The sequence below is a fragment of the Thalassophryne amazonica genome, chromosome 15 (assembly GCF_902500255.1).
Source record: "Thalassophryne amazonica chromosome 15, fThaAma1.1, whole genome shotgun sequence".
NCBI lineage: Eukaryota > Metazoa > Chordata > Actinopteri > Batrachoidiformes > Batrachoididae > Thalassophryne > Thalassophryne amazonica.
In genome coordinates, this window is record NC_047117.1 from 54,888,312 (window position 1) to 54,913,018 (window position 24,707).

The following is a 24,707-nucleotide window of genomic DNA, read 5'->3' on the forward strand; positions in this document are numbered from 1 at the left end:
CCGTTTCGGCGTGTCAGAGGACAAGTTTGGACATGTCCAGCTCTCCACAATTTCACTGATACTTACTGGACTGGTAAGCATTGAAAGCTGAGATAGACATGAAAAACTCACGCATGCGCACGAAGGTTCAAGCATGTCTGACGTAAAAACATATGAATGAAATCCATATAGTTTTTGAAAAAAATAAAAAGGACCGTTACTTTATTGACAGACCTCGTAGAACTCAGTTTTCTATGGGTCTTGAAAAAACACTCAAATGCTGAAAAATCCTGGCAATGGGATGTTATAAACTTTGAAAATACCTGGCACTCAATGAGTTAATGGTCCACTGTTGAAGACATTTAAAGACATACTCCCAGGCCCCCTCCAGGATTCTTGTGAGAGCAATGGTCGGTTGTTCCACATCCTGGATGAAACCCGCATTGTTCCTCTTCAAGCTGATGGTTGACTATCGGCCGAACCCTCCTTTCCAGCACCCTAGAGTAGACTTTACTAGGGAGGCTGAATTATGTGATGCCCCTGTAACTGGCACAAACTCTCTTAACCCCTTTTTTAAATATTGTGACCATCACCCCAGTTTGCCACTCTGTGGGCACTGTTTCAGACCTCCTTGCAATGTTGAAGAGACATCTCATCCAAGACAGTCCCTCCACACCTACAGCCCTCAGCATTTCTGGCTGGATCTCATCAACCCCTGGGGCTTTGCCACTGTGGAGTTGATTGACTACCTCAGTGACTTCCACTAGGTAATTTAATTGTTCCCCATCAGCTTCCAGCTCTGCCTCTATGACTACCTCCACATTGTTTGAGCATCATGCAGATAATCACAGGACCTCATCCCTGTAGGCCAACTCATTTCCAGATCAGCTCCACCACCGTTGTGTCATGAGCAAACCTCACTATGCTGTTACTGGTATGGTCAGGTCTGTAGTTGGAGACGGTGAGGTTGTAGAGTTGAGGGATCAGCACACCCCTGTGGGGTACAGGTGGAGGAGAGATGGGGTTAGAATTTCACTGTTTGGTGCCAGTTTGTGAGAAAATTCCTTAATACAGGAGCAGGTGAGTGGGGGATGTCCCATGTCAGACAGTTTTCTGACAAAGATTTCAGTTATAATGGCATTGAAGGATAAGCTGTAGTTGATGAAGAGCATCCTGAGTAGCTATTACGGTATTCAAGGTGGCTCAGTGCAGTCTGTAGGGTGATGACTATGGTGTCATCATTTGACCTGTTTGCTCTGTAAGCAAACTGGTGATAATCAAAGGTGGGATGGAGGCAGGCTTGAATGTGCTCCAGGACCAAAGACTCCAAATGCTTTGTAATGACTGGTGTAGTATGATTGGGCGGTAATTGTTGAAGCTGTCTTTGGCTGAATTTTTTTTGGTGGTGGGGGGCTACGGGGATGATGGTGGCAGACTTTAGACAGGCTGGGATGGTGGCCTGAGCCAGAGAGGTTAAATATTGTGGTGAAGACCTGTGTGAGCTGCCCAGCACAGTCTCCGAGCACTTTCCCAGGAACACTGTCCGATCCGGCCGTTTTCCTGTGGTTAACTCTGCTGAGCATCCATTTCACATCATGTGCCTTCACAGCCAGTGATATGGGGCTGGTTGAGAGCGGGATGATGTAGCTGCAGACTGTTGGGTTTGGATCTCAAAGCATACGAAGAAGATGTTCAGCTCCTCCGCCAGTGAGATGCTTGGGTCCTTGGCTGCGTTGATGGTTCTGGCTCAAATAACAGCCAGTAATTTTCTTTGTGGTATAACTTTATTACATTACGTTTTACAGAAATACAAATTAAAGTAGTGTCAGTTGGTGATCTTAAACTATGGAAGCCTTTAATTGAAATTGATAAATGTCTTGTTTCTGAAAAATATATGTACTAATTTATATGGGCTTTCTCTGTTTAATTGCTGTGTTGTAGGCAGGCAAATGAGGAATACCAGGTCCTGGCAAATTCTTGGCGTTACTCGTCAGCTTTTTCCAACAAGCTCTTCTTCACTGTGGTGGACTATGATGAGGGAGCGGATGTTTTCCAACAGGTACCTAGTTACTCACTCCACTGATCCCCACACTTTGTTTTGTGCCCCAGACTTTATCAATTTGTAGTCTATTCAAAATTTCATCACCTACTTTTAGCTTATTTCTGTATGGGGGGTTGTGTTTTCCAAATTGTAGTTCAGTTAACTTGTGATTGTATGGCCTTATTAAATAGACACAAAGATGGTTCCAGTCTAGATCACATTACTGCCTTGGACTCCATCATATATATAAAACAAGAAAACCTCCACACATTTTTCATTTCGGTCAAGCATTTTCACATTAATGTACACTGGTATGATTTGTCACTCAAAAATACACAAAAAACCTCAAGTAAATCTGTTTGCCAAAAAGCAAAAGAAGATTGACTTTTTAAACAGTGAAATTAAGATGAACATATTGTTTCAGGTCAGATCTGCAAGCATGCAGTGGTGCTACATCCTGGTTCCTAGATGGCTACCACAGTTCTATTACCATCTCTAGATTGTAATGTCTATTTACTGCACCTATATGATACACCTCCTAGACTTTTTCCAGTTGCTGGGGACATCAAGACTAAGTCACCTGCATGCTGGGTCATGCACAGAGAATTGCACATGACCAAAACATCGTCAGCGTTGACTTGTAATGCAAGTAATACACCTTATCCAAGTCTCATGAATTAATTACCAGTGTTGGGCAGTTACTTCCAAAATGTAATGCATTATAGATTACTAGTTTCTGTTATTTCAAAATAAACATTCAATGAACATTATACAGACGTTCACAAATGTTCACAAACATCATGTGAACAGTTGAACCAGAACATTAAATGAACATTTGTAGAATGTTCGAATGCTAACATTACCTGTCCTCATTCTTTGTTCATATGATGTTCGTGCAATGTTCCTGCTCAATATATCTACAATTTTTGTGATTTTTCCTATTGACAACTAAAAATGACGTAAAACAAACTTTAGAATGTTTTAAAATTCAACAGGTTTTATTCAAATAGTAACTTGCAATGTATTCATGGAATTCACATATAAAATCAATAATGCAGAAACTTTTGAAATCACTTACAGATTTAATGATGGAATTCATCTTTACAGAATTAAACATCATGCTCAAAAATAAAAAAGCACATAAAATGAAAAATTTTCAACTTTACAAAAGATTTCTTAAATGGCATACCACCGACACTACTCCAAAAGATGTTCAGACAAAAGAATAAATCTTCGAGAAATAATAATGAAACCTAAAAAAACATTCATCTATTCATCTACAACCAACTACACATTTTAGGAGCAAAAATAAATTCAGCTTACATCTACATACAGTTAATAATACTTTATGATATTTAAGAGCAAAACTGTGGACAGTTTTAAAACAAACACTCAAATTCCCTGAGAAAATTCCTATGAAAAAATATTAATATAAAGTTTTTAATCACAGATTTGAAGACTCAGTATGACATTAGTCAGATACGACAATGCAACTTGCTGAACACACATTTTTAAGAGCGAAACTGAACAGTTTAACACAAACACATTACAATCAATAAATTTCCTGAGGAAATTCACATGACAAAACACTAAGTTTTTATCACATAGAAGTATGACAGTCAGATACGACAATATAATTGAACACAATTTTTAAAGCAAAATTGAACAGTTTTAACACAAACACATTACAATAAAATTTCCTGAGGAAATTCATGATAAAAAAAAAAATACAAAAATAATAAAAAATTATTAATTTAAATTAATGTTTGATCACCAGAGAAAAAGTTTCTCCGGAAGTAAAATAAAATTTTAATCAAACATATTCCATGTACAAGGCAAATTAAATGCTGCTGCTAATCTGCTCATAAGCTTTGATATTATGAAATATAAACACAATGCTAAAATACCCTCAGCTGTATGAGGGATTGTCTTCTTAATACTTAATTGGTATCCCAGTATAATATATCTATTATATATTATATATATATATTATATATCTCGCCTCTGTATGTTTATATTGGTGTTGTAGGATAACTCAGACATTTAATGGCATCCAAAGGAGACATGCGTGTGCACATGCATGAGCTTCTGAAAATGTGGAAGTTACCATCGACTGCAGGATGTGTGCACACTGATTGTCTGCGAGATGTCTTGTGTTATCAGGTTGTGAAAACAGCGTTTTCCGTTTTCAAAGTGTTTTTTCAGTAGCTTCTACATAATATATGATGGACATGTTAGATTTACACAGAACATTAATCTGTTTTGTAGCGGATTCTGCCATGTTGTATTAGCAGCCAGAGAGAGACCAGAAGCTCACGGTACCTCTCTACTGTGACTGGGTGTCACCCCCCCCCCAAAAAAAAGACAGATTTGCAAGACTGTTAGTTTCTCAAACCTGTAATCTGGGTCAGGAAGAAGTTCAGGATGGTCCCATCTATACTTCTTCTGCTTGGATAGGACATCTTCGGATTATGGCACAATTGTAGAAATGATGATTGTGATATTTATTGCAGCCTCCATAACAAACTACAATTTGTGGCACGTCCCTGGCAGGCTGCCTTTGATGGTTCCTGACTTGCCCTGACTGCTGAAGCACTGCCAAGATAAACGGGAGCCGTAGCGTACAAGCAGCCCCTGACAATGCTCGTACCGTATTCTTCCCTTGTTCCATTCCAAGGGTGTATGCAGTCAAGGTATTGATTAGGGCATTCCTCTGGTGCCTGGTTCACTTGTCCTCGCATCAAGTCTGTCATTAGCACTCTTGAGCTGCAAGTTGACCATTTCCATTGTTAGTCATAAGCAATTATATATACTTTCCTGTTCAGATACTGTATAATCTGAGCGGCATGGTCATAACTGGTATTCAAACTCAACTTCTTATTGGATAGGCCCTATATTTTTAACAAGCGTTTATTTGTTGAAGAATTTTTCTCAGGTTAGTTATCAGCGAGGTATACCACACAGGTGAAAGCAGATCAGACAAAAATGATTAATCCTCTGTACCCACCGCTATTTAAGGGCCTTTCCCACTGCATGCTTGGAAGTGTCAGAGGCATCACAAATCGGTCTAAAAAGCATTATTTTTCAATGAAACACGTAGCTTTTTACAGGCGTTAGAAATGTCGCGTCAAAAGCTGAGCTAAACAGATGCTTCTACCAGGAGTGTGCGCATTCCTGCTGTCAACAGAATGACGTTCAAAGTTCACCCAATCCAACTTTTGGCGCTCTGAACTGTGACAAGCTTCGCACTGTCCAATAGAAACGTTTGGGTCCAAACATGGAAGACTCGTGGAAGAACACCACTGATCTCTACAAACAGAAACGGTCACAGGACCTGCTCATTTATACAGAGCAGTTTTCTGAAAGAAAAATCCTTGCAACTGTTTTTTAACCCAAAATTAATTTGATTGTGAAATCAATTGCTATATTAAAGCTTTTTCTTGGTTCATCGACACATACAACATGGCGATCATTCAGCTTTTCTCTGGAAAAAAATCAGAGTGAAAATCCCCCCTGCGCATGCGTCGCGTCAGGGTGTAGGGAGGCGTTGACACAACGTGAAGGACGACCAATTGGGAGTTGTTGCCTGTTCGTACTGTGAATGATGTCATTCTGCTTCTCCTGGAACACAAAATGTATATAGATCCACATGTTACAACCTTAATACAGAAGTTCCCACTTTTTTATTAAATCCTATGCCTCACAAATGATTAAGCCAAGGCTGTTGACCTTTTATCATGAGCACGGACAAATCTGTGAATGAACTGAGTGATGAAAGTGAGCTATGGAAAAAAAAAAAAAAACTTGAAAGATCTTGACAAGGCCCTGGTGGGGTCTGGTGGTTGTCCTCCAGAAAAATGTGAAAAGCTCAAATGCATTCTGGTGCTTACTCAGGTCTATTCCAAAAGAATCTCCAAAATTATTTTTTTTGTTGGCACAGGTCAGTTTTTCCACCCCAGGTAAGATGGGAAACCTCAGTAGTACAGCATAGAAGTCCTTATGTTTCAAGTGTATGGTACCATAGACAGTATGCAACACACTATGCAAATGAAACATTATGCAAGGGAACACCAATTTTTTATAAAAGAAATTCTGAAACTTTATATCAGCAATAAATAAATATGTTTATTGAGTAACAGGGCCTGTAAATTATTTCTTTAAGGAAGAAAAGTTAGCATATACATCTTCATTACTGACAGATTTTACTCTGTTTTCAAATTATATCCCAATAGAACAGAGTATTTTTTGCCAGAAATGTTTGAATATTTTGCTTGCTGAACATGAATTTTAGAATCTACTGGCACAAGACACTATACAATCTTATTTAACAATTATAGTACAAACCTCTGCATAATTGGGCTGATGTGAATCAACTGCAGGCACACACTCAACCCACTGATCAGATGGAGGATTCACTGATTCAACAACTCTTATGGCAGCCGGCGTGGTTGCTGTTGGGGGGAAAACAAGCAATAATCCAAAAATATTATCACAAGCTTATCTTCATAAAGTCTCCTTTCTGGGCACTGACATTACTTAAACTTCAATTGTGTCAACACCTAATAAAAGAGAGTATATATTTTAGTCATGTTTTAGTCAAAATATTAATTAGGCCTGTGCCTCCCTGTGGCTACATTAGGTCCATGCTAGTTAAAAAATGTGTTGGTTTGGTTCCCATTAATCTATGGCTGGCATAATCAAGCTTCAAGCAAGTTTTGTTATTTCTGGCTAAAATAATAATTTGTGCTCACATCAGGTTCCGTTACCTTCTTTTGATAGTCACAGCGTCGATATCACGGCACAAAGGCCCAGCCATTTGAAGCTAGCTGCTACCTGATGGTAGCTATGTGGTGGTTCTTTGTGAGGAGTCCCAGTCGACGAGCGTCCGGGCGTTAGTCTCCTCTTCTGCTCTCAGTGGTCTCTTTAATCATAGTTCTGTTGTAGTATAATGTGATTACATGAAATTATACACAATGATCACTGATGCTTTTCTATTTATTTATTTATTTATTTTTTACCAGAATGAGTATGTTGCATTTTACATACAGAAATGATTGTATCCAGGTCTTACAGTTATATTGTGTACATGTACATGTTTACCCCTGGATAATTATAATATCATGCCTCACTGCAAACATGAATTAAGCAGCTGATATTAAAGGAATCAGAAAGCAAGAAATATTGTTGTAACAATTATGTGGTAACAATTCCCACCAAACACTGTTCGACTGTGACATGAAGTCATCCTCAAATGAGGCCTGAGTGAAACACTAAACCCTGGACAAATGTTCATTCTGGAAATGTGAAATCTAGTTGATTTCTGCACACTGTAAGTGTGTGACTGCTATATTCATCATGTTCAAACATGTTGTTTAAAAACATGTTTGAACTGCAAGTTGTGAAGTGACCAGTAAAAATATTATTGTCTGTGAGCTTTTATTTAAATGTCAATGCTCCTGCTCATGCATGTTGAAAACATTATTTTGTAAATCAATTTTTTAATGTTTTTTTTTTTCCTATTTTCAAAAATGCTAAAGATAGGTTTTTTTTTTTTTTTAATTTGGCAAAATGTATGTAACTCAGGTCTGTGGGACTTCTGGATAATAAGCTGCCGTTGCAATCTGTTTCCATAAAAAACATATTTTGGTAGCTGACAACCACAGTCGGTAGTGATGTAAATTATTTTGCAAAAATGAATATTCCAGTTAACAGAGTGCATGTTTATGCAAGTTGCACCAAGACATGTTTCGGAGTTAGCTCTGTCAGTTTATTACAGTAATCTTGAAATAATACAGTATATTCAGTAGGCCTGAATAAATCATAAATGGACAAATTCTTGGTTACCATGGTAGAGTGCTTAAATTATTTCCTATTGTTCATTCTACCTATGTTTGCACACATAATTTAAATGGAATCCAACATTAACTTTCTGTATTTCTGTATGCCGTAAATTATATTTGTTTTCCTATAATGTGAAATTTTATATATATATATATATATATATATATATATATATATATATACACACACACACACACACACTTACTTTTATTTAGAGGCAAGCTTTACACATACAACATGAACATTATGTGAATGTTGAACATTATGCATACATTCTATGAACACTTGATTTTTGCAAATGTTTCCTTACATGTTTGTCTAATGTTTGCTTCCATGCAAACATTAGACAAAACATCACAAACATTAAATGAATGTTCGCAAACTTGCTGAACATCAACTTAACATTCTATGAACGTTCAGTTGATTGCAAATTTTCACCTCCATGCAAACATTAGACAAACAATCACAAACATTACATGAATGTTCACAAACTGCTGAACAGTAAACAAACATTCTATGAACGTTTGTTTGATGTTTGCAAATGTTCGCTTCCGGGTGGGAGTTGTATTGCGTTACACGACTACTGCATTTCCTTTGAGTTACTGTCAGCAAAATAACTGCAGAAGTAGGACATGGCATTCTAAAATGCTACAATGAATTTTACTGCCGCTCATCATACATCCAGTAGATGGCAGTGTGGTGTAGCACAAGGGTACAAACAACAATATAGTAATATAATTGGTGCAGTGAAAGCTCAAAGTGCAATACAAGTGACAATCACAACGAGAAACCCAAAGAATCAAGTCTGGTAAAATATGATAGCGATGGCTGTGAATATGTAAAGTCTAGGCCAATTCATATTAAACACAATAGATGTAGAGCTCACTAGAATGTAACCTATAGCCTAATGACATACAAATAGTATTTTTCTTTAAATTTCCATTCTTTGATTCTCTTTGAATTCAAGAAGTTGTCACTCTGTTTCTTGTCTTGTGTTGTTCATGATCCGTTTTCATTAATTGCTCCAGACTTCATTTCTGTGAATGTCAGGTGGTGCAAAAAGATTCCCACAGATGACTGTCTTCTTTTTTTTTTTCTTTTTTTCTGGTCCTGATTTGCTTCCCCTTTAATATTTTTTTCTTCTTTTACAAGTCCTGCTTTTCACTGCCATGTCTGCCATCCACTCTTCATATGAGCACATCATATCTCTGCCCTCACAGATATATCAACAGTTCAATATGCTTTAAGAAAATTCAGAACGCAGCACACAGAAGAGTGGCATAAGCAAAATATTTGCACAAAACCTGCAGACAGAGATGTGAATTGCACCTATGCAGCTCAACTTGCTTTCTGACTTATGTGCACAGCTGAGTCTTCAAGTCATTTCTGATTGGACTGTATACGGGTTATTGCATGTGAGATAACCTGAAATAACTGGGGGAAACACAGAACACTACAGATGTAAGATGCTGTTGAAAATCACTGAAAGCTGATATTTAAATGTGATCAAAAGAATCTTGAAAATGTATTCAGTGGTCCCTCCTTTATCGCAGGAGTTACGTTCTAAAAATAACCCGCAATAGGCGAATCCGCGTGGTCAGCGTTAGTTTTTACAATTATTATAGATGTTTTAAGGCTGTAAAACCCCTCACTACATATTACATACACTTTTCTCAAACAGGCATTAACATTTTCTCACTTTTCTCTCTTGTGTAAACACTCTCAAAGTTCAAACCTTAGTAGAAAAGTCCAGCATTATAGAATGAAACCAAAGATCAAAACCTTTTTTCAGGCCCAGACATTTGTTTGAGAAATAAAACAGAACGTTTTCTTATAAATTATGATGGCTTTTAGAACTAACAAATTTAATTTTAACGATCAACCTAAGAGGTTGGACACATAAGAAATTATTAATAGTGACTCACCAGTATTTCACAGTTCCTCTGACCGTGCCTCTTCATCCTGGCGCCGCTCCACTGTAGCGTCTTTTTCCACTGACCCCTCGCTCACACTGCCTCCGGTGTTACCGTTGCGGGGTACGGATGCAGGACCAGCAGAGAATCCAAGTCATTAAAAAGATGCAAACCTCTCTTAGTGGCCACTGAGCTCTGCGGCTGCGATTACCGGGACCCTGCGGTGCTGTGGATTTTTCCACAAGAAGTCTATCCTTGTGGGCTGCCGGAGCGCTCCGCCTCAAAACAGCGAGTGTAGTCTCTGGACCTGTTGCCAGAGTTGGCCACAGCTCCATACACCAGACAGGGTGCAGTGCCGGAGTTGGCCTCAGCTCCACACAGCAGAGAGGGGGCGGTGTGAGTGGTCCGCTGCGGCACTTACCGAGCCCGCAGACTTGATAAGCGCATCAGAGGATGGAGCGTTCCGCATCAAAACAGCGAACGTAGTCTTTGGACCTGTTGCTGGAGTTAGCCGCAGCTCCATACACCAGACAGGGGGGCGGTGTGAGTGGCCCGCTTACCGAGTCTCGGCATCGGAAGCAGTGAGAACAATCGCGGTGAGGCAGACCGGTGCCGCGACCGGCCCGCCTGATGAGGACGCAGAACACAATGCGCTGTTAAAAAGAAAAAAAAAAGAAGCATGCAAAATTACACAAAAAAAATCTGCAAAACTGTGAGGCCGCGAAAGGTGAACCGCGTTATAGCGAGGGACCACTGTATCTAAAAACACATCTGAACTATTCAACCGCCATGGTGTATTTTACAAAACTGCACATGCTGGAAAAGAACCTTGCATTTTTACTTCAAGCATAGGGTTGAGATGACTAGTTATAGTAGTCTGCTATGACAAGCTAGTGTCCGATTAGCCAGCTAGAAGAAAATTAGATGACTAGTTTGGCCATTAAGATTTGCCTACACAACTATCAAAAACAGAGGCATATTGCTTCACCAAGGACAGACATCAAACAGGAACAACACAGGGCAGCATGTACAGTAGTGTTCAGAATAATAGTAGTGCTATGTGACTAAAAAGATTAATCCAGGATTTGAGTATATTTCTTATTGTTACATGGGAAACAAGGTACCAGTAGATTCAGTAGATTCTCATAAATCCAACAAGACAAAGCATTCATGATATGGACACTCTTAAGGCTATGAAATTGGGCTATTAGTAAAAAAAAAGTAGAAAAGGGGGTGTTCACAATAATAGTAGCATCTGTTGTTGACGCTACAAACTCATAACTATTATGTTCAAAGTGCTTTTTTAGCAATCCTGTGAATCACTAAACTAGTATTTAGTTGTATAACCACAGTTTTTCATGATTTCTTCACATCTGCGAGGCATTAATTTAGTTGGTTTGGAACCAACATTTTGCTTGTTTACTATTGTGCTTGGGGTCATTGTCTTGTTGAAACACCCATTTCAAGGGCATGTCCTCTTCAGCATAAGGCAACATGAGCTCTTCAATTATTTTGACATATCCAAACTGATCCATGATACCTGGTATGCGATATATAGGCCCAACACCATAGTAGGAGAAACATGCCCATATCATGATGCTTGCACCACCATGCTTCACTGTCTTCACTGTGAACTGTGGCTTGAATTCAGAGTTTGGGGGTCGTCTCACAAACTGTCTGCGGCACTTGGACCCAAAAAGAACAATTTTACTCTCATCAGTCCACAAAATATTCCTCCATTTCTCTTTAGGCCAGTTGGTGTGTTCTTTGGCAAATTGTAACCTCTTCTGCACGTCTTTTATTTAACAGAGGGAATTTGCGGGGGATTCTTGCAAATAAATTAGCTTCACACAGGCGTCTTCTAATTGTCACAGCACTTACAGGTAACTCCAGACTGTCTTTGATCATCCTGGAGCTGATCAGTGGGTGAGCCTTTGCCATTCTGGTTATTCTTCTGTCCATTTTGATGGTTGTTTTCCGTTTTCTTCCACGCATCTCCGTTTTTTTTGTCCATTTTAAAGCATTGGAGAAAACAGAAAACAACCATCAAAATGGATAGAAGAATAACCAGAATGGCAAAGGCTCACCCATTTAGTTACGTAAACAGTATCTGTTTTATTATTTGATTTTTTTCTGTATTGTAACATTAAATTAATCATTAAACATGTCCATGAAGACAAAGTTCAGTCAAAAAGTCATTTGCACAGGTACAAGAAGCCCCGCCCCTATTGTGCATGACGTTAAAACATTCACAATCAATGGAATAGTGAAATTCATATTTTAATAAATACTCTGTCCTGATAATAACATTAAAAGCAATCACATATTCAATGAGGACGTAATTAAATGTTGAAATGACTAAATTAAAAAAATTATTTCATCATGACATTTATATCACATTGAGAAATTCTGATGACACTGCAGTCATTTGTTACATCATCTCCTGTTGTGCTTATAATAAATATTTATATTATGGTGTATTTTTTCCTGGTTGAAATGCAGATATGAATGAAGGAATCTACCAGGCTTAAAAATGTACAGATTAACTTTCATGCTGTTTTGTCTAAAAATAAATTGCCAACTTTCCTTATCATGTTAATCAAGAAATCATCTCACCTGAAACAACAGATAAGTTGTAAGAATTTTTTTTTGTTTAGTGTTTTGAATTCAAAATGTACAGTAATCAGAAATTAATCTTGAAGTAAAAAAACACACATAAGGATTTTCTTTAATAAACTGCTGTGTGTAAATTAGCAGTTCTGATGTTCCTGACATACATCTACGCTGTTCTGTGTCTTGGCTTGATGCCTGTTTCTTTTAGCTTTAAAGTAAGGTTGTAACAAAGATAAAAAAAAAAACTAAAAAAAAAAAACTATGGCTTTACTTCACAAAATGTGGCTCTAAAAATGCAGGCAATAGTGTTTCAGAGGGTTACAAATTTAAAAATGGTCCGGGGAAGCTGGTCCCGGCCTCCCCTATCCTGCAGCGCTCAGTGCATGGCTCACTGCAGGAAAACTTTAGCGGCTGTAGGAGAAATTTTGCGGCTGTACGAGAACTTTCCCCCCAGTGCTCGGTGCACAGCACACTGCAGGAGAACTTTAGTGGGAACGAGAACTTTCCCCCAAGATTTTCCCATAGCTGTGCAGTGATCCACACCAGTGAACCTCCGTGCGTTGTCCCGCAGAAAAGGTACGTTATGAAGAACAACAAAAAAAAAAAAACTACGGTGTGAAATGGCAGACTAATCTCTTTTCTTGCACACAATTACAGACTATAGTCCGATAGCGACTTTAATCAGCAGAAAAGTGAGTCATGATTGACATCTTGAAATGGCTTTAACTGAGGTTGATGAGAAAAAAATGGCCATTTTCCCGCTACATACCCTCAGAAACAGCTTAACAGCCCAAGTGCAGCGTAATTTTTTTATGTAGCAGAGTAACGGGCCAATAGGCTGTTATAATGCTAGCGAGAACCCTGAGGTCCCAACATTTGACAGTGCATGTCAGAGCACAAACCAAGCATGGAGTCGAAGCAATTGTCTGTAGACCTGTAGACCAGGCACAAATCTGGAGAAGGGTACAGAAACATTTCTGCTGCTTTGAAAGTCCCAATGAGCACAGTGGCCTCCATGATCCAGAAATGGAAGACGTTTGGATCCATCAGGACTCTTCCTAGAGCTGGCCGCACATCGAAACTGAGCGATCGGAGGAGAAGGGCCTTAGTCAGGGAGGTGACCAAGAATCCGATGGTCACTCTGTCAGAGCTCCACCATTCCTCTGTGGAGAGAGGAGAACCTTCCAGAAAGACAACCATCTCTGCAGCAATCCACTAATCAGGCCTGTATAGTAGAGTGGCCAGAAGCCACTCCTTAGTAAAAGGCACATGGCAGCCCACCTGGAATTTGCCAAAAGGTACCTGAAGGACTCTCGGATCATGAGAAACAAAATTCTCTGGTTTGATGAGACAAAGGTTGAACTCTTTGGCATGAATGCCAGGTGTCATACAACCCCAATTCCAGTGAAGTTGGGTTGTTGTGTAAAATGTAAATAAAAACAGAATACAATGATCTGAAAATTCTATTCAACCTGTAGTTTTCTCTGGGCCCCTCCCCATTCGGACCGGGAGTGACATGTTTAGCCGCATGTTCTCCTTGAATTGCTGGCTGTCTGAGTGGTGTCCAAAAAATGAGGTGGGCTTCATAGATAATTGGCAAAGCTTCTGGGGAAAACCTGGTCTTGATAGGAGAGATGACATCCATCCCACTTTGGATGGAGCAGCTCTCATTTCTAGAAATCTGGCCAATTTTATTAAACCCTCCAAACCGTACTACCCAGGGTTGGGACCAGGAAGCAGAGTTGTAGTCTTACACACGTCTCTGCAGCTTCTCTCCCCCTGCCATCCCCCCAATAACCCATCCCTGTAGAGATGGTGCCTGCTCCCAGACCACCAACAACCAGTAAAAATCTATTTAAGCATAAAAATTCAAAAAGAAAAAATAATATAGCACCTTCAACTGCACCACAGACTACAACAGTTAAATGTGGTTTATTAAACATTAGGTCTCTCTCTTCTAAGTCCCTGTTAGTAAATGATATAATAATTGATCAACATATTGATTTATTCTGCCTTACAGAAACCTGGTTACAGCAGGATGAATATGTTAGTTTAAATGAGTCAACACCCCCGAGTCACACTAACTGTCAGAATGCTCGTAGCACGGGCCGAGGGGGAGGATTAGCAGCAATCTTCTACTCCAGCTTATTAATTAATCAAAAACCCAGATAGAGCTTTAATTTATTTGAAAGCTTGACTCTTAGTCTTGTCCATCCAAACTGGAAGTCCCAAAAACCAGTTTTATTTGTTGTTATCTATCGTCCACCTGGTCGTTACTGAGAGTTTCTCTATGAATTTTCAGACCTTTTGTCTGTCTTAGTGCTTAGCTCAGATAAGATAATTATAGTGGGCGATTTTAACATCCACATAGATGCTGAGAATGACAGCCTCAATACTGCATTTAATCTATTATTAGACTCAATTGGCTTTGCTCAAAATGTTAATGAGTCCACCCACCACTTTAATCATACTTTAGATCTTGTTTTGACTTATGGTATGGAAATTGAAGACTTAACAGTATTCCCTGAAAGACCCCTTCTGTCTGATCATTTCTTAATAACATTTACATTTACTTTAATGGACTACCCAGCAGTGGGGAATACGTTTCATTACAGTAGAAGTCTTTCGGAAAGCACTGTAACTAGGTTTAAGGATATGATTCCTTCTTTGTTATGTTCTCCAATGCCATATACCAACACAGTGCAGAGTAGCTACCTAAACTCTGTGAGTGAGATAGATTATCTCGTCAATAGTTTTACATCCTCATTGAGCACAACTTTGGATGCTGTAGCTCCTCTGAAAAAGAGAGCCTTAAATCAGAAGTGCCTGACTCCGTTGGTATAACTCACAAACCCGCGGCTTATAGCAGATAACCCGTAAGTTGGAGAGGAAATGGCATCTCACTAATTTAGAAGATCTTCACTTAGCCTGGAAAAACAGTCTGTTGCTCTATAAAAAAGCCCTCCGTAAAGCTAGGACATCTTACTACTCATCACTAATTGAAGAAAATAAGAACAACCCAGGTTTCTTTTCAGCACTGTATCCAGGTTGACAAAGAGTCAGAGCTCTATTGAGCCGAGTATTCCTTTAACTAGTAATGACTTCATGACTTTCTTTGCTAATAAAATTTTAACTATTAGAGAAAAAATTACTCAACCATCCCAAGGACATATCGTTATCTTTGGCTGCTTTCAGTAATGCTGGTATTTGGTTAGACTCTTTCTCTCCGATTGTTCTGTCTGAGTTATTTTTATTAGTCACTTCCTCCAAACCATCAACATGTCTATTAGACCCCATTCCTACCAGGCTGCTCAAGGAAGCCCTACCATTAATTAATGCTTCGATTTTAAATATGATCAATCTATCTTTATTAGTGGACTCATCTCTGTGCTTGTTCTGTTAGACCTCAGTGCTGCTTTTGATACTGCTGACCATAAAATTTGATTACAGAGATTAGAGCATGCCATAGGTATTCCTACCAGGCTGCTCAAGGAAGCCCTACCATTAATTAATGCTTCAATCTTAAATATGATCAATCTATCTTTATTAGTTGGCTATGTACCACAGGCTTTTAAGGTGGCAGTAATTAAACCATTACTTAAAAAGCCATTACTTGACCCAGGTTTTAGAATTCATCATAGTACAGAAACAGCATTAGTGAAGGTTACAAATGATCTTCTTATGGCCTCAGACAGTGGACTCATCTCTGTGCTTGTCCTGTAGACCTCAGTGCTGCTTTTGATACTGTTGACCATAAAATTTTATTACAGAGATTAGAACATGCCATAGGTATTAAAGGCACTGCGCTGTGGTGGTTTGAATCATATTTATCTAATAGATTACAATTTGTTCATGTAAATGGGGAGTGTTCTTCTCAGACTAAGGTTAATTATGGAGTTCCACAAGGTTCTGTGCTAGGACCAATTTTATTCACTTTATACATGCTTCCCTTAGGCAGTATTATTAGAAAGCATTACTTAAATTTTCATTGTTACGCAGATGATACCCAGCTTTATCTATTCATGAAGCCAGAGGACACACACCAATTAGTTAAACTGCAGGAATGTCTTACAGACATAAAGACATGGATGACCTCTAATTTCCTGATTTTAAATTCAGATAAAACTGAAGTTACTGTACTTGGCCCCACAAATCTTAGAAACATGGTGTCTAACCAGATCCTTACTCTGGATGGCATTACCCTGACCTCTAGTAATACTGTGAGAAATCTTGGAGTCATTTTTGATCAGGATATGTCCTTCAATGCGCATATTAAGCAGATATGTAGGACTGCTTATTTACATTTGCGCAATATCTCTAAAATTATAAAATTCTTGTCTCAGAGTGATGCTGAAAAACTAATTAATGCATTTATTTCCTCTAGGCTGGACTATTGTAATTCATTATTATCAGGTTGTCCTAAAAGTTCCCTGAAAAGCCAGTTAATTCAAAATGCTGCAGCTAGAATACTGACGGGGACTAGAAGGAGAGAGCGTATTTCACCCATATTGGCCTCTCTTCATTGCCTTCCTGTTAATTCTAGAATAGAATTTAAAATTCTTCTTCTTACTTATAAGGTTTTGAATAATCAGGTCCCAACTTATCTTAGGGACCTCTTAGACTGCAGGCTTACTTGTAGTTCCTAGGGTTTTTAAGAGTAGAAGGGGAGGCAGAGCCTTCAGCTTTCAGGCTCCTCTCCTGTGGAACCAGCTCCCAATTTGGATCAGGGAGACAGACACCTTCTCTACTTTTAAGATTAGGGTTAAAACTTTCCTTTTTGCTAAAGCTTATAGTTAGGGCTGGATCAGGTGACCCTGAACCATCCCTTAGTTATGCTGCTATAAACTTAGACTGCTGGGGAGTTCCCATGATGCACTGAGTGTTTCTTTCTCTTTTTGCTCTGTATGCACCACTCTGCATTTAATCATTAGTGATTGATCTCTGCTGTCTTCCACAGCATGTCTTTTTCCTGATTCTCTCCCCTCAGCCCCAACCAGTCCCAGCAGAAGACTGCCCCTTCCTGAGCCTGGTTCTGCTGGCGGTTTCTTCCTGTTAAAAGGGAGTTTTTCCTTCCCACTGTCGCCAAGTGCTTGCTCACAGGGGGTCGTTTTGACCGTTGGGGTTTTTCTGTAATTATTGTATGGCTTTTGCCTTGCAATATAAAGCACCTTGGGGCAACTGTTGTTGTGATTTGGCGCTATATAAATAAAATTGAATTGATTTGATTTGAACCTATATTCAATTGAATACAGCACAAATACAACCCATGGCAAAAATTATGGAATCACCGGCCTCGGAGGATTTTCATTCAGTTGTTTAATTTTGTAGAAAAAAAGCAGATCACAGACATGACACAAAACTAAAGTCATTTCAAATGGCAACTTTCTGGCTTTAAGAAACACTATAAGAAGTCAAGAAAAAAAGATTGTGGCAGTCAGTAACGGTTACTTTTTTAGACCAAGCAGAGGAAAAAAATATGGACTCACTTAATTCTGAGGAATAAATTATGGAATCACCCTGTAAATTTTCATCCCCAAAACTAACACCTGCATCAAATCACATCTGCTTGTTAGTCTGCATCTAAAAAGGAGTGATCACACCTTGGAGAGCTGTTGCACCAAGTGGACTGACATGAATCATGGCCCCAACACAAGAGATGTCAGTTGAAACAAAGGAGAGGATTATCAAACTCTTAAAAGAGGGTACATCATCACGCAATGTTGCAAAAGATGTTGGTTGTTCACAGTCAGCAGTGTCTAAACTCTGGACCAAATACAAACAACATGGGAAGGTTGTTAAAGGCAAACATACTGGTAGACCAAGGAAGACATAAAAGCGTCAAGACAGAAAACTTAAAGCAATATGTCTCAAAAATCGAAAATGCACAACAAAACAAATGAGGAACGAATGGGAGGAAACTGGAGTCAACGTCTGTGACCGAACTGTAAGAAACCGCCTAAAGGAAATGGGATTTACATACAGAAAAGCTAAACGAAAGCCATCATTAACACCTAAATAGAAAAAAACAAGGTTACAATGGGCTAAAGAAAAGCAATCTTGGACTGTGGATGACTGGATGAAAGTCATATTCAGTGATGAATCTCAAATCTGCATTGGGCAAGGTGATGATGCTGGAACTTTTGTTTGGTGCCGTTCCAATGAGATTCATAAAGATGACTGCCTGAAGACAACATGTAAATTTCCACAGTCATTGATGATATGGGGCTGCATGTCATGTAAAGGCACTGGGGAGATGGCTGTCATTACATCATCAATAAATGCACAAGTTTACGTTGATATTTTGGACACTTTTCTGATGTTTAAGGATGATGAAATCATTTTTCAAGAAGATAATGCATCTTGCCATAGAGCAAAAACTGAAAACATTCCTTGCAAAAAGACACATAGGGTCAATTTCATGACATAGGGTTAATGTCAACGAGCAAATGTGATTTGATGCAGGTGTTAGTTTTGGGGATGGAAATTTACAGGGTGATTCCATAATTTATTCCTCAGAATTGAGTGATTCCATATTTTTTTCCTCTGCTTGGTCTAAAAAAAGTAACCGTTACTGACTGCCACAATCTTTTTTCCTTGATTTCTTATAGTGTTTCTTAAAGCCAGAATTGAGTGATTCCATATTTTTTTCCTCTGCTTGGTCTAAACAAGTAACCGTTACTGACTGCCACAATCTTTTTTTCTTGATTTCTTATAGTGTTTCTTAAAGCCAGAAAGTTGCCATTTGAAATGACTTTAGTTTTGTGTCCTCCGAGGCCGGTGATTCCATAATTTTTGCCAGGGGTTGTACAAGATATTTCATGTTCAAACTGATAGACTTTGTTGTTTTTGTGCAAATATTTGCTCATTTTGAAATGCATGTCTGCAACACATTTCAAAAAAGTTGGGACGCAACAAAATACTGGGAAAATTGATGAATGCTCAAAGAACACCTAATTGGAAACAGCTAAGTGTCATGATTGTATATAAAAGGAGAATCCCCAAAAGGCTCAGCCATTCACAAGCAAAGATGGGGCGAGGATCACCAGCTTGTGAACAACTGCATGAAAAATATAGTCCAACAGTTTAAGAACAATGTTTCTCAATGTTCAGTTGCAATTAATTTAGGGATTCCATCATCTACAGTTCATAATATAATCAGAAGATTCAGAGAATCTGGAGAACTTTCTACACGTAAGCAGCAAGGCCGAAAACCGACACTGAATGCCATGGCCTTCGATCCCTCGGGCGGCACTGCTTTAAAAACTAACATCATTGTCTAAAGGATATTACCGCGTGGGCTCAGGAACACTTCAAAAAATCATTGTCAGTTAACAGTTTGTCGCTACATCTACAAGTGCAAGTTAAAACTCTCCAATGCAAAGCGAAAGCCATACATCAACAACATCCAGAAACACTGCCGCCTTCTCTTGGCCCAAGCTCATTTGAAATGGACAGATGCAAAGTGGAAAAGTGTGCTGTGGTCTGATGAGTCCACATTTCAAATCGTCCTGACAAAAGAAGAAAAAGAGCATCCAGATTGTTACCAGCGCTAAGTTCAAAAGCCAGCATCTGTGATGGTATGGGGGTGTGTTAGTGCCCATGGCATGGACAACTTACACATCTGTGATGGCACCATCAATGCTGAAAGGTACATCCAGGATTTGGAGCAACACATGCTGCCATCCAAGCAACGTCTTTTTCAGGGATGTTCCTGCTTATTTCAGCAAGACATTGACAAGCCACATTCTGCACGTGTTACAACAGCGCGGCTTTGCAGTAAAAGAGTGCGGGTACTAGACTGGCCTGCCTGCAGTCCACACCTGCTGCCCATTGAAAATGTGTGGCACATTATGAAACGCAAAATACGACAACGGAGACCCTGGACTGTTGAATAGCTGAAGTCGTACATCAAGCAATAATGGGAAAGAATTCCACCCACAAAGCTTCATCAATTAGTGTCCTCAATTCCCAAATGCTTATTGAGTGTTAGAAGGAACGGTGATGTAACATAGTGGTAAACATACCACTGTCCCAGCTTTTTTGAAACCTGTTGCAGGCATCCATTTCAAAATGAGCAAATATTTGCACAAAACAGTAAAGTTTATCAGTTTGAACATTCAATATCTTGTCTTTGTTGTGCATTCAGTTGAATATAGGTTAAAAAGGATTTGCAAATCATTGTATTCTGTTTTTATTTACAATTTACACAACGTCCCAACTTCATTGGAATTGGGGTTGTATTTGGAGGACACGAGGCACCATCCCTACAGTGAAGCATGGTGGTGGCAGCATGATGCTGTGGGGATGATTTTCAGCAGTAGGAACTGGGAGACTAGTCAGCATTGAGGGAACGATGAATGTAGCAATGTACAGAGACATCCTGGATGAAAACCTGCTCCCGAGCGCTCTTGACCTCAGACTGGGGCTACGATAAATCTTCCAGCAGTTCAAGGCCCTACGCACACAGCCAAGATATCAAAGGAGTGGCTTCAGGACAACTCTGAAAATGTCCTTGAGTGGCTCAGCCAGAGTCCAGACCTAATTCCAATTGAACATCTGTGGAGAAATTTGAAAATGGCTGTGCACCGATGCTCCCCATCCAACCTGGTGGGGCTTGAGAGGTGCTGGGTAAAACTGACCAAAATTTGGTCCACCAAGCTTGTGCATCATATTCAGGAAGACTTGAGGCTGTAATTGTAACCAAAGCTGCCTCAACAAAGTATTGATCAAAGGGTTGAAAACCTATGTACATGATTTTTTAATACATTCGCATAAAAAACAAACAAACAAAAACATCTGTTTTCATGCTGTCATTATGTTGTGAGAAGAATTTTGAGGGAGAATTGAATTTACTCCATTTTGGAATAAGGCTATAACACAGTAAAATGTGGAAAAAGTGAAATGCTGTAAATTCTTTTGGGATACACTGTGTTTTGCTTTTGTGCATAGTCCCAGCTTCTGCACATACTGCAGACAAATCACAAAGTCCAAGTTCTGCTTGCATGCTTCCTTTGTCTTTCTTTTCTCAACTGACAAAACTAATTTGTAAATTCTACAGTGTTCTGTTTGGACTTGTCACCTTCAACAAAGACTTTCATTTTGAATTTTAATTCTATTTCATTAATATTTCCAGCCATGATGGTGTACCATATTTTCCGGTCTATAAATCACACTAGATTATTAGTCTTATCTGTCAAAAAATGTGACAAGAGGAAAAAGGAAAAACAAGTGCCACGAGTCTAAAGTTGCATTTGTTTTGATCCTTTGTGCCACTGCTTGATGCAACAAAAAACAAAATGAATCTAATCAGCACATTAATTATTTATAATGCATTTATCCTTGTAGAAGCCACAAAGAAGATTGAACTGCTTCTTCACCACTTAACAGATGAAACTGTCTGTTGAGAGCTAAAGTGTGCATGTTTACCTCACTAAATGTAATTAAACATTTTAAATCTACTATTCAATTTCAACACATCATAGTTGGCCTGACCTTAGGCTAGCAGACCTTACTCCTTGCTGTCCCGGCTGTTCCACATAGGCATGTAGAGATTATCGATACAAATTGGTATCTAGATACAAGCGTGCGCAGTGCGAGTGTATCGATTCATTCAGTGTGCATCGATTCAGTTGACAGGTGAAATCGTGATCGCATCAGTCGCTGCGTGCTTGCATCAATTTTTTTTTTTTTTCTGAGTCACATTGAATGCACCATCCTGCTTCGCGTTTTGTTTTGAACATGGCCGGAAGCCAGAAATCACATTTCTACCACAACAGAATGGAGGTCCGCGAGTGGATGGACATTTTTGATGCACCTAAAACATTTAAATCCAATGTTTGGAGATACTTTGTGTAAAAAAAGATGGGAAACTTCACAAGACGCTGGTCGTGTGTAAAGAATGCCATGCTGCTAAACCATGCAGCCGCTGCTGCTCCACACTGATATTCCTCAGATTGTAATCCTCCAGCAAAACTCTGGTGAGGAAAGTATCTCAAACTACTTTTGCCAAGGCGATACTCTGTCAGTTAGTGACTCACTTTAAGTCGCTCATTGAAAGAGTGATGTTGTCTTACTGTTTAAGTTCTGACTTTGTGATGAAGCAGGTTGCACACATGAGGCAACCGATTCCAGTTCCGTAATGTTGAATTTGGTAAATTTGCTGCTTATCTGGAGTAAAATAAATTCTCTGCCTCTAGTAGAATTGGAAGAAAAATTCCATAGTACCATAGTGAATTGCAGCTTCTTATTTTCTATTTAAATTTTTAGTATAATTTCTTTGCATCGTGTTGAATCGCATGATATCGTATCAAATCGCATTGTGGGGAATTGAATCACCGTCAAATGCATATCAAATCGCATCGAATCAGGAACAGGGGTGAATCATATCTCGGGCTGGGCAAGTTAACGCGTTATCGTGTTAATGCATTAATTAATTAACGGCGACAATTTTTTTTTAGTGCATGTTAAGTTTTTTTTTTTTTCTTTTTTTGGTAAGAGTCTGTTGCTCGCAAGCTTTTGTTCTTCAACTCTGTCACTGACTACTGCTGCACTCACAGGAACCGGTGTGACGAGTCCCCGACACCGGAAAACAAAAGAATTGGTGGATAAACCAACCAAAATGGAGAAGCGCACAGAACTTTTACGTGGCCATTTTCTTTACTATTTACAAGTTATTTGCAGCCACTGCAAGGCTGCTGTGTGCTTAGTGTCATTGTCCTGCTGAAAGATGATCCGCCACCCCAGCCTGATGCCTGATGTCTCTGTACATTGCTGTATTAATCTTTCCCTCAATCCTGACTAGTCTCCCAGTTCCTGCTGCTGCAAAACATCCCCACAGCATGATGCTGCCATCGCCATGCTTCACTGTAGGGTGGTGCCTGGTTTCCTCTAAACATGACACCTGGCATTCATGCCAAAGAAAGTTGAATTTTTGTCTCATGGTCTTAGAGTCCTTCTGGTGCCTTTTGGCAAATTCCAGGTGTGCTGCCATGTGCCATTTTACTAAGGAGTGGCTTCCGTCTGGCCACTCTCCTATACAGGCCTGACTGGTGGATTGCTGCAGAGATGTTTGTTCTTCTGGAAGGTTCTCCTCTCTCCACAGAAGAATGCTGGAGCTCTGACAGAGTGACCACTGGTTTCTTGATCACCTCCCTGACTAAGGTCCTTCTGCCCATATTGCTTAGTTTATATGGGTGGCCAGGTCTATGAAGAGACCTGGTGGATCCAAACGTCTTCCATTTATGCATGATGGGGGCCACTGTGCTCATTGGGACCTTCAAAGCAACTGAAATGTTTCTGTTCTCTTCACCATATTTGTGCCTAGAGACAATCCTGTCTTGGAGGTCTACAGACAATTCCTTTGACTTCATGCTTGATTTGTGCTCTGACATGCACTGTCAACTGTGGGACCTTATATGTAGATAGGTGTGTGCCTTTCCATATCATGTCCAGTCAACTGTATTTCCGCAGGTGGACTCCAATTAAGCTGTAGAAACATCTCAAGAATGATCAGTGGAAAGAGGATGCTTCTGAGCACATCTTTGAGCTTCATGGCAAAGGCTGTGAATACTTATGTACGTGTGATTTCTTCGTTTATTTTTTTAAGAAATTTGCAAAAAATAAAAAAGTCTTTCGCATTCTCATTATAGTGTTGTGTGGGCCGCCAGAAGAGGAGGTACTGCTGGCCCACCACCAGAGGGCGCCCTGCCTGAAGTGCGGGCTTCAGGCACGAGAGGGCGCTGCCGCCATGGACACAGCCGGGAGTGACAGCTGTTACTCATTACTTCCTGACAGCTGTCACTCATTCTTCATCATCTCACTCCATAAAACCCAGACGTCATCTCCACCTCATCGCCGAGATATCATACTTCATTGGAGGTAATATCTTCAGCCGTTTTGTGTTACAATATTATTTGTATATTGTGAGTGTTTGCAGGAGTACCGGTACCTCTGTCGGTGGAAGCTGAGAGAGCGCTAGAAGGCACTCTTTTCCCCTGAGGAATTACTACAGTACTCTGCAAGTTATAGAGTGAGAGGTGGAGGTGGCATTCCCACCGTTATTGTTACTGGGTGTGCACACACCTACACTTGACTGTCTTTGTTCTCGCCAGCAGTACCAGATCCGACAGTCGGGGACGGTGATCACCTGGGAATTCGGGACTTGGCGGCTCCAGTATTCACCAGGTTCGGTGGTGGCGGAAATCGTGTGGTTCCGGCTCTGCTCCGGACAGACGTCTTCTATCCTCGAGCCTGCCCACACGTCACCTTTGTGATTTGACTGTAATTATATTCTGAGATTGTCTGTATTTAGTTGTGCACAT

General features: G+C 39.7%; 1 protein-coding gene across 1 annotated transcript in view; it reads left to right on the forward strand.

Annotated features, from left to right (window-relative positions):
- The window catches only part of tusc3 (tumor suppressor candidate 3), a 344,078-nt gene that overhangs the window by 195,251 nt on the left and 124,120 nt on the right, over positions 1-24,707 (forward strand). The window contains exon 3 of the mRNA XM_034188079.1: positions 1,921-2,038. Within this exon, the coding sequence (XP_034043970.1) occupies positions 1,921-2,038 (118 nt within the window). The remainder of the gene's footprint in view (positions 1-1,920; positions 2,039-24,707) is intronic.